Source organism: Crassostrea angulata, chromosome 6, assembly GCF_025612915.1.
Source record: "Crassostrea angulata isolate pt1a10 chromosome 6, ASM2561291v2, whole genome shotgun sequence".
NCBI lineage: Eukaryota > Metazoa > Mollusca > Bivalvia > Ostreida > Ostreidae > Magallana > Magallana angulata.
In genome coordinates this window covers 44,492,676-44,513,476 of record NC_069116.1, presented here as the reverse complement: position 1 = coordinate 44,513,476, position 20,801 = coordinate 44,492,676, and the positions used below count along the sequence as shown (strand labels likewise).

The following is a 20,801-nucleotide window of genomic DNA, read 5'->3' as shown; positions in this document are numbered from 1 at the left end:
TTTAAAAAAAAAAAGGGACGTAGTGCAAATAACCAGTCTCCACTCTCGATCACCATTCATCTAAATAACTCAGGAAGCTTCCGACATAAATATTTATTAACTGTCTTGTATCATGGTTCAATACAGCTGTATTTAAGAAGTTAAATTCATCCCTGGTGTCCCGTGAAAACTGTACGTTTTTAAATGATATGGAATCAAAAGAGTTTGCGAACCTACACCGGCTTGGCTTTCATGTCTGTAAACATAATGCTTGTGCAAAGATCGGAACAAGATGTGCTTTCACAATTTTTCTCATAACTTCAGTTTGAAAACTAAGCACAATGACAGACCAGAAGAGGGAGGACCGGGCATACTAAAGTCCAATGAAGTGTCAAAATGTTCAGATCACAACTCCCCCCCTTTTTTAAATTAATTAATTGGTTTTAATTTAGATTATACAATAAATTATTTCAGGAAAAAAGTTTTGCTTCACCCACTGCTTGTTTATCAGTTATTTTACAGTCAATTTCAAATAAAATGTGTCCCAACAATGATACATTCTGAAATAAATCTTTTTTAATTGTTGTGTAAATTTTGTCCCTTAAATTGTACATGTACCTACAACATGTAACTATGTTTATTTGGTCCAAAATTGAAAACTACAAATGTACTTACTTTTTAAATTTAATATGAGGCACCTATCATATGAAAAATAATCACCCATCACCTTGAAATTAGCAAAATTTGATTTTCCTGTCAAAAGTTTGAAAACCGACACCAAAGAAAAATCTCAGATCCGTGCATTGAAGGTTCTGTATATTTAGATTATTTCCCGTAATTGATTTATGGGAATTTCTGTATATTCTGGTTACATAATGCACATGGAAATATTCAGCAAATATGCACATGTTTAGGAATATCGTCAATACATTGATCAGGGTATAAAGACACGTATAAGAATGCTTATCAATGGGCTAAATTCACAATCATGTACATACATTTGGTGAAAGATCGATTTTGTTTTGGTTCTCAAATTACAACCCTCTTTTGTGAGAAAATCTTCTGGTTCAATTACTTTAAAAACCCAGGGGTCAAAAAATGAGATAGTGAATTCACAATTTGAACATTCGCCAGTTTGCATGATGTGAAATTTACTTGTCTTTAAATGGTCTACCTTTTTAGAAGACCATATCTTAACTACTCAAACAGGTAGCACAGGCGCGTTTGTTTGAGTAATGTTTAATTTCAATATTGACTTTATCATAGCTTTTAAACTATTTGACTGGTAGTATACAGTTCTATAAACCAGTAATAAGAAGACGTACAAAAGGTCCACGAGGCTTATTTAACTCCTCTGTTAACGGTGGGTGCTAGCCATAGTTACACTCCTGCCATTTATTGGACTAAAGATATAATGGAATCACAAAAAGACACGGGACTTTCGGACGAAGCAAACATCGTTGAGTGTCAAATATGCTGTAAATGGACAACTCGGCCGAGATGTTTACCTTGTGTTCATTCATTCTGTGAAACTTGCTTACAATCGTACATTCAAGAGAAAGCTAAGGAAAAGATAACTCTAGGATCAACAGACGAAGAAAAACTGCTGACTAATTATTATTGTCCCGTTTGTAACCATGAAGTTAAGGTTGCAGACACAGAGCTCTCTTCCGGTGCTTGGCCCAAGTTACTTCCGGTAAATCGTCTGCTGATCACCATTGTGGAAAAGTTGTCACTTGAGAGAGCCAAATTTTGTGATCCATGCAAGCGGGGGGATGACGAAAAGGAAGCTGTCTCTTGGTGTCGGGAGTGTGGCGAAGCTTTGTGTGATCAATGTACAACCTATCACAAACGAGTCAAAATGTTGATGGACCACGAAGTTCTGTCTCTGGAAGACATCCGGGGTCATCCACGAAAAATAGCGGACACTGAGGAAATCTGCTCCATACACCCTGGGAAGAACGTGGAAGCTATCTGTCACAGCCATGACAAGTTGTGCTGCATGGATTGTGTAACCTACCAACACAAGGAGTGCAAGAAAGTCACACCGCTAACAGACGCAGCAAGAGAAATCAAAGGAAGCAAAGCAATCACCAATCTGATTATCAAAATGAAACAAATTGACAACCAAGCTGTGTCTGTTGTAGAGAGTCAATCCTCCAACGTAGAGGAACTGCAAAACCAACAGGATGCAATCGTACTAAAGATTCAAGAACTGAAAGCAGAGGTCACAAAGCATTTAGACAAGATTGAGGAACAGTTCAGGCAGGATTTTTCTATAATACACACCGCTTTGCTGGAAAAGCTAGAAATTCAAAGCAGGGAGTTCGGATTTATCCACCGCGCTATCAACAATGGCCAGAAAGTACTGAATGTTTCCCTGTCTCATGGCTCTAACGAACAAGTCTACGTCACTGCTCATAAACTCAAGAAAATTTGCGAAAAACACGAAAAGTATATAAAAACAGAAAGTAGGAACATATATCATCACGACTACAATTTGAAATTGAATGAAACATTAGAGGGATTCACTGCATGTATCAATTCAATAGCCAAGATTAACATCAGTAGGTTAGCTACAAACATCGTTCCAGCATTTATGAAGGACATGGTTGCCGCAGAATTGGGAGAATTCAACGGAAAATCCCCATCAGATACGTGTCATCCATGGTTCACTAGCGGCATCTTTATTCCAAATGGAAATCTGATTTTAGCTGATTTTAAAAACAAGAAAATAAAATGTTTTGATAACGATGACGTTTTGGTATCAGAAATTTCTCTAGAGTATCAACCATGGGGCGTGGCTCTTTTCGAGCAAAACGTTTTGGTATTTACCACCCCAGATCGCCCTGAATTAAGATTCATCGAACTAAAAGATAACCAAGGAATGGAACTCCGCGAAGATACAATGGATGTGGTAGCTGGTTGTCATAGCATTCAGGTAGACGAGAAGAGAATAACTCTAGCGTGTTCGACAGAGATTCGTGTCTTATTAAGAGATGGACAGGTAGAAAGAATAATTGAGATCAAAGACCGGGGAACGCGTTACGCGTATAGAGCTCCAGATGGAACAATCTCCTACACAAACAAAATGGCGCTAGTCAGCTTGAAGGGAAACGTCAAAGAGATGCAGTATTCGGATAAAGAACTGCGGTCTCCCCGCGGATTTACCGTAGACAAAGAAGCCAATTACTATGTCTGTGGCATGGACTCCAACAACATCCACCAAGTGCAGCCGAATGGAAGACTAGAGAAATTGTTGCTTAGTTCGAAAAGTGGAATTCGAAATCCATACGCCATTGGTATCGATCATATGACGAATCGAATTTTTGTTACTCAGATGGACTGTGAAACAGTAAAAATGTATCGACTTATAACAAACTGGTGATTATCAAAACATGTCTATACACGTGTATCTATTAAAATTATCTTTTGTAGGTATCTTCGATTCATGTATTTGAATCGGTATGGTATCAATTGTTGTATACATGTTCGTGCTATCAGGAGGGTCCGATGGTCATGGCCATTTTCAGGCTGTCCTTACCTCCTTAGACAAGATGCTCTGTATGAATCTATTGTAAAATACGGAAATGTTAGAGCTGAAAGCTGTTTGGTCCGATTATACATCAAATTTTATGACTGCTTGGCAGTGAGTGCTTTCAAACGATGGTTATGCTAAGTATATGTGTAAAGTAAAACACATTGCAGTCGTCTTCCCTGTCGATTAAGCCATATGATATCTCAATGAATAAATGATGTACATGTAGGCCTACAAAATTTGTTTTAAAAACAAACGACACAAAAGGATGTAGCGGTTTTTTAGGGTTTTTTTTTTTACTCATATTTGAAATTAGCCCCTAACGTCGAGGCGGCTATGATTGTATTACGACTTTGACATCTCTATAAATAAATGTTTTGGTATATAAAGAAATAACCTGTGTACATTTGTTCACTAATATTTTTGAATTTTGCTTTGTGTACAAATTTGGTTTGTTTTTTTGTATGCCAGAAAAAAATTATTTTATTTACTATGAATTTTTCTAACTTTGAAAGGAGACCGATTCTGCTGGTGCAATTAAGGCAAGAGTCTATAACTTTCTAAGATAATTGGTTTTTATGGAAAATTATTTGACACTATAATAACGAAAAAATCGGACCAAGCAGTTTAAAATATTTGGATGTTTTCTTTACTTCATCATATTTTATGGCCAAAAAATCATATTTCAAAGTTTAAGGCAGATCGGGAGGTTCAATTAATGACCACTTCGCCTCCTTAACAGGTTCAGATTCTAATACAGGTTATAGATATATATATATATACCCGGTATGCATTAAAATTCACCATGGGAGTAAGATTTGATGGAGAAAAAAAATTTGCTACATACATGTACAATTACATTGGTTTGAATAGTGCACAATTTAAAGTACACGCATTACCCTGGATCCCCTTTCTTTTTGATTGGCACAGACTGGACGCCCGAACTGTTATCTCTTGTATTCATCATTCCACATTCAGGTTTTACTTAATTATCACTCGTCATCTTTTAACATCCGTGCAAAGCCGCAACTCGTTGAGAATTGATGGTTAAGAATGGCTGCTGTTCGAAGCACAATGTGATAAATCAAAGAAAATCTGCAGTTCAGGAGAGCAAATTTAAAGCCTGTGATTGATGTTCTTTCAATTTGAAATGAATTCGAATTCTCGCTTGTGAGCACCATTGAACTACTGAAAAATGATACTTTGTAGTACAAGTTGGCGAGTTTAATGGGAAATCACGATCACTAATGAATTGTTACAGAAATGAAGTACATTGTCACAGCGAAAAACTCCAGATATAGTGAAACACACTGTGCTTGTACTTTAATTATTAAAAAAAAAACTTCCATTGTTCTTAATGATGTGTGAAATGTCGAGATCAAAACATCGACACTTACTTAAAAATTGATAGAAATGTTTGTCCTAATTACATTAATTTGTGAAAAAGAAAAAGATTTGTACGACGCACTTTTGAAAATTGAGATTATCATCATTTGCATCATTGAGGAATTATACAAGACAAGATCAAGAGTCGTTATTTGATTTAAAAATTAAATTGAATCGATTATGAAAACTCGATGTGATATATCAAATATCCGTGTACTTTAACGGATGCCGTGTTACTTTGTTAAAAGAAATCCACCGAAACACGAATTAGAAATATCTGCACAATCTTAAAGCTTAGTAGTGCACTTGGATTGAGCAATCCTTTCCGAATATAGAATGTAAAGCCACATTTTCTTCTGAATGGAGCTGTTTGCATGATCCCGTTTGTGAAGAATTCAATTTGTATCTGATTTATTGAAGAAAGGGGACTATTACATTATCAGAGGTTCAAGGTCCGAGATGTGCACTTCCGAAATGCTAGTAATACAATTAAAAACAAATATTTCATTTTGAAATGAAATGATATGGTAAAAATTGGTATTGCTTGGTTTCGGCTCTATATTGAAAAGATGTCGGAAGTTAATGATTGGTGATAAAATTAATTGTATGTACCATCTAAAGACGGAATGCCCCTGCAATCTTTTGAGATACGTGGCAGTGGTACTGGCTTCCTGAACCTGGAGCTTCATGCAAGTTGATCTGTCTTACGATACCATTAATATTACAATCTTATCAAAACCCAGGTGTTAATTCGACTGACTGCATCCCCTGCATTATAATACAGGTACACCATCTTGTGGGCTGCAAACGTCAGAATCTCGCTTATTAAATCTCTATATATAGGGAGCGATATCTGATGACACAGAACTATTGACCAAAGAAATGGAAGAGGAAGTAAAATTCTGTGAAATTATTTTTAAGAATAAAAACCCCGGAATTTAGCCGAAAAAAAGCTCTCGGCCGATATGTGTTGTGCATCATGTGGTCGAACCTACCAAGCATCTATTTTTTTTAATGTCAAAGCATTCAATGCAAAAATTAAGTATGATGTACATGTAAATATGTGTAATTTTATAGTTCTTAATGAAGAAAAATGCGTAGATAATACTTGATTTTCAACATGTTAGTGTCTCGTATTGAATGGTATATTTTCACGCTGAATGCAAAATTTTGGAGAGGTACGTTGAACCATGAAAAGTTACTTCATTTCAACGAAAGACAACATTATTTTTTTTAATCAAATGCAAAATATTGACTAGACTACATCTAAAGATGGGTACCAAAATATACATTTTTCCTACTATCAACTGTTCCTTTTAATGCACTGGTTGGACACATATTAGTAAGCACAAATACATTAAAATATGGATGGCAATTTCAACCAAGTTGACAGTGTAATTACTGTTAGTATATAAACTAGTACAAAGACAATATCAGAGACCAATCCCCGCTGGTAGAATACTTACAGTATGTCTCTCGTTAATTATCGTCAAATAATCGGTAAACGATAGCATCTTGTATTCCTTATTTTGCTTAATGATATATCATAAAAAATGTTTTTTATGTGTATCAATTTAACATTAAAGAATACTTTGCTTGGCGTAATTTTGCAAATATTGATAAAATTATCGACGTTTTGCATAAAAAATTATCACAAATAGGGTAGTCGCGGGATATACTATGATAGATCGCGATCGCGTTCTTTGTCCGCTATTTCAAAATGTGAAGGACGAGCATCGGAATCTTTGATAAATTAATGTCTTCTCGAAACTTGTTTCCAAATACGTGTCCTCGAGGTACTGCGGTTTTTAAACTCCAACTTGCAATTAATCTTTGTCAATGGTTATGAAAGACCACAGTGATTTTTGGATTTTTAATTGTACACTATTTAGTGTATAAATATATTTTACATGGATATCAATATTCAAACTGAAAACTCTTCACTATACCTCCATATTTTTCATCAGACTAGGTCAATAAAAAAATTCTATTTTACATTAAAGGACAGACCAACCATATAGAGGGCTTTAAAGGGCTCGATGCAGGTCGTGAACATTTTTAGACTTTATTAATTTCCTTTAAAAAAAAGCTCTGTATAAAGATATAAAAATATTCAAATTTTAAAGATAAATAATTTGATTTTTCTTTCCTTCAAAATAGTTTAAAATATTAGGCAGATCTGACAGGTAATTTGTTAACAACCAAGCCTAAAAAGATGAACTAGGCTATATAGAACCATTTTAACAAAAAACTTATATTTTTGGTAGATAAGTTGTGTCAAACAGCAATGTGACATAGGCCTGTCTATTTTAATGCTACCCATAAGTCATGGCTCTTTGAAATCGACAAGATTTGTCTGTCTTATGTGCCAATACTACGCAATCTTTGTATATTTCACTTTCAACCAGCGTCATTTTAAACTTGTTTTGATGCAAGAAATTGATAGTTACGTCCTTCCGGAAGTCCAAGGTCTTGTTAAGTTGGTTCTAATAAAAAGATCACATCTGAAATTTCAAGGCATTTCTGATGGGTTATTGCGTGGACCCTGAGGTCCACGCAGAAAATATATAAGCGAGGTTAAACCGGATGCTATGGGGAAAATTCAGCCTGCGCATGAGCTAGCCTGGTTCCTGTGCGTAATGGGTAGCTCAGGGAACCAGGCTAGCACACGTTTATCTGAATCGGGATCGGAATTCCGTGCTAAATGCACACATAAGTTCAGAGGCGCTGTAATTATAAAGTTGTCGGTAAACAATACAGAAACAAAGTATTCCTTTTAAAGAAATGATTGGCATGTGATATGAACTATCAGTATTATGAAATAAGTTAATGTTATGCCGAAACTACAACATGCATCAAATAGCATAATTTGCAATGTTTGGTTGTTTTCCGAATACACATGTAACCATAGACATATATGTCTATGATGTAACTTAACTTTACTTTTATAGTAGGCGAGGTTAGAGCTAGAACTTCCCGATTAATTTTTTTAAGCATTTAAGTATGATTGAATAATTATGTCACTGTATAAAAGTTTTAATCTCAAGAAAAATGCATCAAAATATGAAATTTTTAATTTACACAAAGCTGTCACTGCATAGTTAACAAAGTAGTGCGAATCGTAATGTGTGCGCAAATAGTAGAATTCACCGAATGCCTGATACTATACATGCAAACTTCATTCATAGATAGATCATAATTATTTTAGAAGTATGAATCCTTTAAATTCTGAGATAAAAAGTCAGGGCTATACATACATGTACATGTATACGTAATACAACGTACAAATTAATTTAGTGGTTAAAAGCAGAGGGCTAGAGTCGTTGGAATCTCTGATAATCTTAAGGCTTTCACGTTTTCGTTGGAAACACATGCAAATGGTCCACGTATTGTAGTCCTTTTTTTTAAAGGACAGCAACTTGTTTGTTAACATTTCAGCCTCTTTAAGAGATCAGACTTCAACGTTTGAACAAACTACAAAAGTTGGTCAACTAAAATGAAAACTATGATTAATCATGGTAGAGCAGGCACCTGTATAAATGCTTCATTTTCGATTCACTCATCCCTTTACAATTTGATTTCTTTACGGTTTGAAATAGAGTCTGACTATGCATTTTGTTTATATCTAAAAAAAAAAAAAAAATAACGCATGATATTCACTGTTATGTTGTTGACGGCGATTGCCATATCATTATCCTGATGCTTCTAACTGCTATAGATAAATCTATTCCTAGGTTTTGGGTTGTTTGGGTCTTTTTTTTAAATCAATAAATGAATTATTCAAGAAAATATCCCTTGAAGGATACAATAATTTCTTACAATATTAATCATTTAATAAATAAACTAGGACATTGATGAATTTTCATACAACTAGAATAGCATTAAAAAGCTAGCCCAAGGACAAAAAGGTCAACAAGCAAGAAAATGTATTAATCAACCCTTGTATTTCAATGATTGATTTATTTGCTCAGGTTCATATTGTCAGTATTTTGTTTTGCTTAACCTTGTTTCCTCCTGAAACAGTTAAAATCTCTCTCTCTCTCTCTCTCTCTCTCTCTCTCTCTCTCTCTCTCTCTCTCTCTCTGTTTAGTGATGCAGTTCATATCACCATGACGACATTTCACATCTATATGTTCGCGGTTCATACCGTTGTACAAATAATCACCAAAACTATTCCATAAAAGGTAAAACGATAATTACAATAGGATGGCGATCTCCGTTGTAAAAGAGGAAAAGAATGTTTAGAAGAAATCTGCTGCCGCCATTACGAAAGGTAGAGTAGTGTATGTGTACTAGTACGTGTTTATAGCAAAATTACTCGGTTACAGCAACTATAATTATATAGAACTTATTCTTATAGATCAAGAAGTCAGCTTCATCTTTAATCTCTTCAAAATGATTGAGTGCTTGAATATAACAAATTATTTGTATAACGAATCATTTTCGTTTATTCCCGGTACAGGTATCTCATCATCGTGTGGTTATGTATACTAGTATATCATGGGATGCAATAATTCATTGTTGATATTTACTTATCTCCATTTAAAAAAAATCACCGCTGTACATAAAATATGCAAGACAAAATCCTATTATGTCTTGATTTCACCCATAATTATACGACAAAGCAAGACTTCCTGGAAATATCTCCAAACACATAAGGTTGACATGGTAAAATGATTCTTAGGGTAGAGATCAGTGCATCCTAACCTAAAAATATTGAGATAATCGTAAAAAAGAACATAAATGCCGCTAAGCGCGACATCATCTCTACTTTTGTTGCCGTTTAATTCTGTGCAGATAAGGCATGATCAGACTGCCTGCTGGAAATCGAATTCACAACCCGGTGTGCGTCTGGATTTCTGATCAACTAGAGGGTCAACGAAATTGCCTAAGCGTCGGAATACAGAACAGTTTAGTTTATCTTCGAGACGTAAGACGATATCCCTTCGGATATATGTCTTTTTCGAGACAGTGTCTTGCAATAAGAACGTGACTTCCTATGCTAATATATGCATGGAAAAATACATGTTTTCATTGGTTCTTCTCGCTGTGATACCATCTTAAAGCACTGTTTGGCTTGGTTATTTTTGGTTTTTCTGTCTGAAATACTGTTGATACACCTGCAAAAGGACTATCAATCAAACTGGTGTTTCAAATAAATATAGTACAAATAAATAAATCAGAGATTTTTATGCAAAAAAAAAAAAAAAAAAAAAAAATCCATCTCTAGAACTGTATAGGATTACTAGTATATAAAAGGCAATTGAATATTTGATGGATTATTTGTTGCTTTGATTTTTGCATTTACACTGAGTTGTTATTTATTTTTATCATACCATGTTTCTATGTAAAACAAAAATTTATGTAAAAAATATTTTGTCATACGATATAAAAAATCGTAAACAAAAAAGCTGAAAGCAGTATCAAATGAAAGTCTCAAAGTGTAGAAGTTTACATTATATAAATCATTTGGGGGGGGGGGAATAAAGCTGAAATTCAATCATTTTTAAATTTAATTTAAATTAAATTTTTAAATAATTTTAACAGAACATCACAATAGTTTTTATGGTGAAAAAAATAACACAACAACCAACAGGACTAAAATGGGTTCCTGTAATTACATTAAGTTCTCTATGTGCCTTTATGTCAGCCTACTTTCTCAGCGTACCGATACTTCAATTGCACAAATTGCTTTTTATCAGTTCTAGTGATAAAAGCAAACTTGAGATTCTATATTTTGTGTTTAGTATGGTTCTTTTGACAAACATTGATTTTTCCATGTCCAAGGGGACTCATAATATGGTTAAAGCAACGCGGGGCTCTAAATATTGTTTAAGCGACGCGATATATCATATATTAACTAGTTAGAAATAGTTCTATGTTTAGTTACGTACAGTTAATTTAATCAGGTTCTTACATCAACGCCGAGAACAGGTTGAGAGCTCTTACCTATATGTATTTACTTTTAAAAAAAATACGTGCTGTCTATTCTTGTTGCCGAGACTTACATGTAACAGTTAGCTATATGTACGTATTCTAGAGTACGCAGTGAATTTTTTGTTGAGACTTTGAAAACAGATAATTCATATTCATTTCAATGGATCAAATCAAATAAAAAAAACATGACCCCCCCCCCCCCCCAAAAAAAACCCCAAACAAAGCAAAAAACAAAGAAACAAAACAAGACTCCCACCCCCCCTTCAGCCCCCCCCCCCCTAAAAAAATCCAGATCATTATTTTCTTGTGCCACATTTTAATCATGCCTCTTAAGATGACCATCGTGAATCGATTTGTAATCCAGCCTTAACTGGAATGAAAGTTTCGAAGCATCCAATTACATTCTCCAATCTAGGATTGTCAGAGCTTCATTGTAAGAATACTAGTAGTTCAAAAGCATTTGAGTCGGTATCTTAGCATTTCTCGGTACATTAAGGACAAAATAAATGAAATCCTAGCTGACATTGAACTGCCAGTGGGAATAAAAATATCATTTAAGTACCTTATAAGCAAAAAACTTGTTTTTGAATAAGTACGATATTTAATGAAATTCCCTGATCTAAAAGGCCAAAATTTTCCATTTCGAACTGATGAGGTGGGTGGACGGATTTTCATCAACGTATAAATAAATGATTTTGTTTAATATCACTCGATCAGTAAATATGTTTTTTCCAGTATGTGACAATACGCTGATAAATACTCGTAGTTCTCATACAGATATTCGGTATTCGAATCTTGTTTTGTTTATGCCTCCTTTTAATACTCTTTTTGGATAAATGAGAAAACTACGGAACTCTAGATCTCATTGCTTGTAAAGAAGCCTTGAAAATATATTAATATATAATGTATGTATTTTAGTTAATATCTTAAATACCAAAAGCCTTCACTTCTTGTAATACTGGCCAAGAAACTAATTGTATTCAATCCCGAAAGGCAAAGTTGATGAAGTCCCAAATGAGGAAGTTGGACTGTCGTTAAAGTAAAATTGGGGGAAAGGTGGGGTGAGGAATCAATTTTTTTCCAGTCGTCTGCAGTTCTAGAATGAAAAGCGCCAATTTAATAAAAAGCGGCTTTGAATAGCATATCACTCAATGTTATGAATTGGTTTTGGTTTAAAATGCACGTTTGATTTGCAAAAGCCTATCATTGTTCAGTCTAAGTAATCCCAGTATACATTACAAAAGTAGAAAAGGATTTAATTCCCTGGTAAACAGGTTTCTTTAGTTAATTCTTTGAAGTAAAAGTACATACCAAATAGCACCGCTGTTTGTATGGGGATAAAACAATTGGAGGACCATCTATCTAGGCCATCACAATGGATAGCTTCGTTATTTTTCTACAGGACAGGGCCTAATGTTGATCACTGCATGTGGCATCAGCAAAGGGAGTAGTGATATTCTTGTCATCTCCGGCAATTTTCATAACTAAAGGCTTATGAAAATTCCGTTAAGGTTAATTAAGGTATTATCCCATGTCGTCTGCTCACAAAAAGTACTTTCTTTGCATTTGTTTTGTTACCAGACAATCGCTAACTTACAATTTGGATCTTGTAGCTTCAGGCAAGTTGATTGCCTTTAATATGTTTTGTGCCTGCTGTGTACTTTTTTTTTCTACGAAAGTCCATTGTAGCAAGATCGCCTGCACACTAAACAATGGTTTCTGGATATAATGTCGTTATGGGTTTTTGATTGCCATTCTTTTTTGTTTAATAAATAGCGTGATTAATCATTTTCATTTTAATTTCATTTTTTATCCTTATAATTTTTTCTACCAGGCTGTACTCTGTATAATGCTGTTTCCTTTTGTAACAATCTCAATAATAATCATGACGTTTGCATTTTCGTTATAACGTATAAACAGAGACTCAAGACTTTTAATATAATAGATTATTGGTTATTAATTGCTAGTATTTGTTTTTTCAATTAAGTAAAAATTGCACGTTGAAATTTTGGAAAACGTTAATCCACATGCTTTTACTTACAACTGTTTAGTTGCTAGGTAAAGTTTCACAGCCAAAAAAATTTAATTCTTTCCTTAGAATAAACATTCATCTTTTATTTCATAAGTAATCAGAGATTAAATAAAACAGAACTTCAGTATTATCCCTTTCGGGGACTCCTCGACTCAACAACCCCCCCCCCCCCCCCTCCCCCCCCCCTCTTTTTCGTGTACGACTGCTTTAGCCTGCTACCAGCACGCTGACCAAGCTTTAACTACCCTAACATTTAAATTTTAGAACACGTGGTTTTATTTGACCCTTTCAGTTTCGCAGTAAAAATCGCGCCTCGTGTTTATAGTCTAATATGTAGAATCTAGGTACTTTTAGTCAAATATAAAATCTAAAGGTTTATTGATTTTAAACTTTATCTTCATTAATTGGTAGATATAATGTGTTATAGAAAAAAATGTGACAATACAAAAAGTAGTTTTTGTCTGCTGTTGCAACAATTAACATGCTTAGTAGAGATCCCCCTGAGGATTAATTTTCGATCTGCGCCTGACCTAGTAATAGCATCAATAATGAAACAGACTATACTATTCTATGCAGAATGTTCCTTGAAAATGGCTCAATATACTAAATTTTATGCATTATTTTTTTAAAAACATGCTATCGCTCACCACAAGCATCAAACCTGGCTATGATTTTATTAAGCAACCCAATGTTTATATTTTCAACCACTCTACACGTGGTTGAACACGAACGATAACTCTGTTCTGAATATTATCGTTTAATATAAATAACCGCTAGATGGTGAATTAAGAATGCATCTTAACAGATTAGTTTTAACATAAATCAAAGTAGGATTTGATATGGAAAACGACAGTACTTGCGTATTTTGAGAATATTATCCGAACAATTATACTTCCGCTCGAAATTTCACAGGAACTAAACAAATCTCGGTGAAGTCTCGTGAACTTTAATTCGAGCATCTCTGGACTTATTACATACTTAGCAACGATAAAGAGAACTTTCCGAGCAAAGTTCACAATTATTATTTTGTAAGCATGTATTTTTCGTGTTTATCGTAGGAGTTGCTACAACCTAAATTAGTTTTTTTGTAAATGAGGCCCCTTGAGGGATTATTTGACATACATGTATTTATGTATGTTCATTTTAAAATGAACCGAAATTGGTAAAACATTTATAAATTATCGAGCAAGTGAGGGTGTGTTCCGTTTAGAGAGTCCCTTTAACCTCGTATACCATGATGACCACAGTCGGACGAAGATCTTGTAGTTTTCAGCACGTGTCAATTACTGTCAATCAAACTCCACGTGGTACAAATAAACGATATAAGATTATTCCGGTTTGTACGACCCTTAAATTTCCGGAAGCTCATAATTACGTTAATTAAGTATGCACGAGGGTTGTTAGAAAAGTTCGCGGACAAGTTAGATTGTGAGCGGACTATTCGCAAGATACCAGCGAAACTTTTCATATTTAATCTTGACGTTTTTTCTCAGAAATATGTAAAGATATGTTCATTTTAAATGCAACTTAAAAAATATACAGATTAATTATTTTGATATGATGTGCTTCACGGAGCATGTCAGTATTTAATTATTTTATATTTTGTACGCATTTTTCCTTACTAAGAAAATGTACACTTTAAGCGCATAAAAATAAACGATATTTCATATGAGATCACAATTAGTTCTGAAGGTCATTTGGTGAACCTTTCAATTAAATTGAAGAATTTCTGGCCGTTTGTGGACGACCAACGCTAGAAAAATGAGTCAAAAACGTTAACGTAAATGGATACCTTGGAGCACTGGGTCGTTATTAAATTTTGTGTGCACGAGGAAAATTCTCCGATGGAGACCAAAAGGTTCTTAGATGCTGCTATTTTTATAGGACAAAGGTTTACGTTTGGAACCACAATTGGAATTGAAGGTTTAAAATTGAAAATACTGATATATTGAGCTCTTGCAGCACCCCGATCCCCCATACAGCCCGGATCTTGCACCAATGGATTTCGCTTAATTTCCTTTACTGAAGTCGAAACTGCGCGGACAGAGATTTTCGGACCTAAATGATCTACGATACGACACAAAAGACATACAAAAAATTGACAAATAATAGTGTGAACATGCGTTTTATAAATGGGTTAATGGCATGAAAAGGGTGTTTACTTTGAAAAAGAGTGACATCGCCTTTCAGTAGTTTGACGTCGCCTGACGTCGTGGAAATATGAAATGGTGCTCCGTAAATCCAATCCATGCAAAATAAAAATCGCTGTATCTTTTGAAAACAACTTCAAAATCATATGATTTTTGCATATTTATTTTCAATTGGTAGTCATTTAGTAAAACATACGTCATCCTACAAAGTACACAGTAATTTTGCCGTATATTACCTTATCCGCGAACTAGCTTTTCGAACAGCCCTCGTAAAAGGGATTTTGATGTATTTCAACTATTACAATCACCGTTATTTCTTATTTCCTAACGACACAATAGGTAAATCTGAAGTTATTCACACATGTTCTGTCTCTTTAAAGACCGAACTATCTACATGCATTTCCTTACTTTTTTCTAATAAATGAAGCCATAGTATACAATGTCGCAAAATCAATCCTGCAGACAATACTGCACAAATGAAATGCTGTTTTGAAACAATGTTGATGAGTAGGTTGGGGGGAGGGGGTTGGGGCCAGTATATTTTCTTTGAAATTGCAATGTGCGGGTAATTGACCTGTCAGAAGTTTTTCTTAGTTTAGTGAATTGAAAACCAAACTGATATAATTGGAACCACAACACTGTTGTTTTTTTTTCTAACGAAAACATTGCCATCTGTTTTTAGATGTATACATTCTAAAAAAAAACATTTTCTTATGGTCTTGTAGGTTTTATCAATTCTGTAGGAAATTGAAATTGAATACAAGTAATTGATATGTCGTTACTTGTTTTTAAGAGCAGTTTATTATTTATTTATTATAATTTTATGGAAAACATTCATATAGATAAACAATTTGATTAAATATGCAAATAAACATAAACGTATATAGATGCATATTACAATATGCATGCGCATACATGTACCATCATAGATACAAATGTCTTACAGTCGGAATTTATAAAAATTTTCATTTTTATATTCATATTATTTATACTAGTAATATAATCTCTCTCTCTCTCTCTCTCTCTCTCTCTCTCTCTCTCTCTTATAATTTCTCTGTTGCCAAGACATGGTCTTGTGTTGTTTCCCTGCACTTATTTTTTTTATCGATGACAGTGCAATGATGTAAGAAATAACAACCGGGAAATTGCTTAGGACCAAGTCTTCAGTCAGCTGTTTTTGCATTTAATAATCTAAGAACCATTTACAAAGAAAAACGTTTTCTATTTTAAACTCTTTGCCGATGGATCGACAGACTTCACTTGATATACATTGATAGAATTAGCAATCTATCTATTCAGCGACATTCTTAAATAGTAATTTATATGTTTTATATATGTAGTTAAATCTAGCCTACAGTGGTACAAACCATATAATAATAATAATAGTCTACTTAATGACAAACATTATAGCATTAGTCATCGGTCTTGATTTTACAAGAAGTTGCTTTTTATTCAATGAACTAGATAGACAAGTAAAGATAAGAATGTTATCACTCTATTCTTCTGACTTTCCTAAGCTTGTCAAACAAATTGCTTGGAATCGACATGTTTAATCAGAAAACGTATAACATTGGAATAACGAGACGTTCGAGTCTGTGCCTTGTTGTATCCATGATATAATCTTGTTAAAAACGAATATAAGGTTCTCCAATCCTCAGCCTCAAGGTATTTTTCTCATCATAAAAATGTTATTTATACTTCAACCCTTATAAATGAAATAAAATAGAAAGAAATCCTTTTTATTGTATCCCTGTATTTAAGTTATTGCAATTTTGCCACGATGGATATAAATATATAAGTTAATTAAGATCAAATTAAAGAGAAAAAATCGGTTGTACCGGTGCATCGGTGGCTCAAACCCATTTACCTTTATGTAATAACTCTGTGGAGCCACTAGCATAGCAGTTCGTTGACTAGTTCAATGTTATATTAACACTACAAGACTAACTAAATTTGTCTATATAAAAGGCAGATTTATGGCATGAAAAAAAAAGCCGTCATACTTTCTTGTTTGTTGTGGTGCAACAGGTATATTATCCCACTGTGCGAATTGCAAATTATTTTGTTCGAGATGACTCCTCTTCTCAATATATCCAATCCTATTTGAGCAAACCATAAAAGCCGAGAGAAAGACACTTTATCAACATAAAAGTTTGCTAAAGGCTACATGTGCATAATCTGATAATCTGCGCAATTGCAAATCAAAGGGCATATTTGCTTCCATTTTGTAATACTATCATACTTCTAAAAGACACCCATTTCTTCATATAATATCGTAACCATGTCACATTATGAATCTTTTATTAGGATAGTTGTGTGAAGTAAGATGCTGAGGTCACAAAAACAAACTACCGATACGACAAAAATAATATACCTGCAAATGTAACCCCCCCCCCCCAAAACGTCAACAACATAATAGCTTCCGACATACAAACTGGCCATGCAAAGAATTGTTGCGATTTTTTTTGCTGAAGAATAAATATAGGAAAAAAAAATAGTTGAAAGTATTTTATGATTTCTTTTTCATGTTCAAATAAGAAGGTCGCAGATTTTGGGCACATACACTATGCGAATGTAATTCAATAGATATAAACTATATTTATTATAGCGTTAGCGCGCTTCCCTGCATATATCGAGGTGGTTACTTTTGAGCATTGTTCTTTGAATATATAGTGATCTGGCTATAATAGCTTCGACGCACTGATGTTGTCTGAACAACCGTCAACTTATTCTAGGTAAAAACGCAATAGAATTATAAAATGAAGAGGTAAATGCTTGCCCTTGCGCTTTATCTTTTAGGTGAATCAATTTATGACAACAAATCATGTATATTCATTTTGATTAAGCTGACAGTGCGGTTTTTACTTTTTTTTACTTTAAAGCTTCATTGTATTGGAATTAAATATGTTTATAGAAATGTGTTTGCATAAAGTAGGAAGGAGGTTTGATCCTTTTCTATAATTTTTCACGAATTCAATGATTGTTTTAAAATGAAATATTTGCGTATTTAATGTAATTGAAATCATTCATTCCCTACAGCAATGACACATTTGCTCATATAAACAATGCAGTATTTTTATATGAAATGTGTTTGTAGATTCTGCTAATTTTTTTAACATTTCTAAAGGTTCTTGGTATCACAAATTCTGTCCACACATTCATATCGATTTATAAGTAGTATCTTCGATTCGAGCTTTTTTGAAGCAAGTCATGTGACTATAATAAATGAAATTGCGTATAAAATCAAGGAAATCGAAACTTTCTGAACTTCCATCGCGTAAACTGTAATATGAGATGACAATCCCTTCTGAAGTCCTATATCAACAACCTATATCAACAACATATAAATCAGAATTACAAAGAGATCGACTGTCAGTACTTTCGGTACTTTGATATGACGAAAAATTAAGCTACAACTTGATTAGTTGGCTTTCTCAACCTTCTAGCATGCAATTTTAAAAACGCAAAGAAATAACTGTTTTTTTTCTTCTATTTTTTCATTGTTTGATGAAAAATCCCACATACTTTGTTAACAAAAACGGAGGTCGTTAATTGGAAACGCTTATAACATGTAACACGCATGCCATAAAATCAGTTATATTGCATTGTTACATATACTGCATTGGCTGATTTTTATCCTCTTAACTTCGTGTTTTAGAGCGCAGGTGTAATGACGACAATTTCTGTACAAAAAACCCTATAATATGAGGAAAGACCTTTTTTCCTGTTCAATAAAAGAGCGCAGCCTACTGTTCCACGAACTTGTAACCGATTAAAACTCCCAGTTTGAATAGGTGTAACAGTGCAGCAAATTGTCAAAAAACAGGGGAGTTTTCACTTTATCAAATACATGTTTTGGTCAGATCTGATAAATCCTATAATTGCATTTTTGGGAGGCCTTCAGAATGCATTTCGACAATACATTGTCAATAAATGGCTGTTACATGAAATACAAGTTACATTATGAGAATCGAGGTTTAATATTAAAAGGAAAAGGATATTAATCAAATTCGAAAAAGAAAATAAACCCCATTAAAGATTATAAATAATCTCAGAAATTCTATTCTTAACTTAATGATATACATGTACGTTGTCCGACCTTCATTAATCAATATATTAATGAAGGAGTCTTCTCGTCAAACATCCTTCTTATAATAAGAAATTCATGAAATTTTGACACAGACAAACGGATCATATTAACAAATGATTCTATAAGTTTAATCAAATTTGACCTTTTTGTTTTCGCATAAAGGTCAGGTCAAGGTCACTACCTTTCTCCTCAACGTAAAGGATGATAAAAATGTAGTTTTGTAGACATTTGTTTAAGATTTGAAGATTCTATTCTTCAATGAAATGATAGAATATCAGAATTTTAAAGTTGATGAGTCTTTAAAAGACGTCAATACATTGATGTCTTTTTTTCATTTTGGCAAAAAAAACACCCAACTTTAATTCTGATATATCGTGATTTTTGTTGTTGCAGTTTTGTGTCTTATCTAAATATAACATATTATTAAGCTTTTAAATGTGACAAGTATTCAATAAATATAATAGTACTACCATCATTAAGATAATGGGACTAAAGCGTTCGAAAAAGGCTGATTAGATTATGCTGTTTATGTCGAAATGAACACAGTGCCAGAGTGCATGGATATTACATTGGTATTCCATGTATACAAATACCTATCGTTAATACATGTATCAATCGAATTTAGTATTATTGAAATTAAAATTCTGAAGTCAGCAAGAGTTCACAATTCCTGGTATCTGAAATAACAAATTTCATTACAAATGCAATTATACCAGTATAGTATATCTTGAAGCCTGTATGTACATTTAACATTTCAATAATCATAAGTACATTTGTGCTCAAACTGCGTTCAACTAAAATGAAAAGTCCAGATTTTCTGTTTTGAAACGCACCCTCTACCGCTATAAGTTTCAATACACAATCAAAAATATAAAGTATACAGGGATTTGCATTGCTTGCAGAAGACATTAGGGTACCCGGAAGACAACGTTGAAAAATTGTGCGACTGAGGTGTCCCAAGTATTTTGAAGAATAGATGTAAACATTTTCCATTATAAATCTCCGTTAGAAATGTGTTTTCGTTCATGTTTATTTCTTATTTTATTTTATATAAAAAAAAATGAAGTGTCAAATAAGAAATCTTAATTTTTTCCCTTGTATCGATTTAAATTGTACTTTTTTGACATGTATTAAAATTCGTCAAAAAGTGACGAAAACAGTATCCTGGAACAGACTATAGTATTTAACCAGAGTCATTTTCATCCTTTGCCAAATATTGAAATGCATTTTTATGCAATATGCGTTTCAAATTGCCTTTATTGTGAAGCGAGTCCGATGTGTTCCGAGAGTGGTATTGCCGGTCTCACCAAAACGTGAAAAAAAGGTTTGGTTCTCAGACGTATTTGGTATTTATTTTGTGAGTGCAAATTGTTACTAAAAGGTCATTTAACCCGGTATAAATAGAAATACTTAGTTTAAAAAACCTAATTTAGTGAAAGTAGAAACTCCACATTAGTTCTCCTTTATCAAACTAATTGTAAAGATTTCTAATTTCTTTGGTTTCATTTTAAACCAAATCCAAGATTGAATTCATCCCGGAAATGGGATTGAAAATGAACAAGGTTGCATTTGATAGCATGAATAGATAACGCTTTGGTTTCATGTTCTACATCATGCTATATTTGTGAACATAAAAAAATTAAAGAGACGAAATGTATATGATTCAAATCGTTTTAATAAAACATGCTT

The 20,801-nt window shown here is 33.6% G+C and overlaps 1 protein-coding gene across 1 annotated transcript; it reads left to right on the top strand.

Annotated features, from left to right (window-relative positions):
• Positions 1-1,139: 1,139 nt before the first annotated feature.
• LOC128190466 (protein PML-like) lies at positions 1,140-4,989 on the top strand. The gene has a single exon (XM_052862536.1). The coding sequence runs from the start codon at positions 1,394-1,396 to the stop codon at positions 3,365-3,367; it is 1,974 nt and encodes a 657-aa protein (XP_052718496.1). The 5' UTR covers positions 1,140-1,393; the 3' UTR covers positions 3,368-4,989.
• The last annotated feature ends 15,812 nt before the right edge of the window (positions 4,990-20,801 follow it).

Coding starts and splice junctions, on each gene's coding strand:
- LOC128190466 (XM_052862536.1), top strand. CDS start 1,394: ATGGAATCACAAAAAGACACGGGACTTTCGGACGAAGCAAACATCGTT.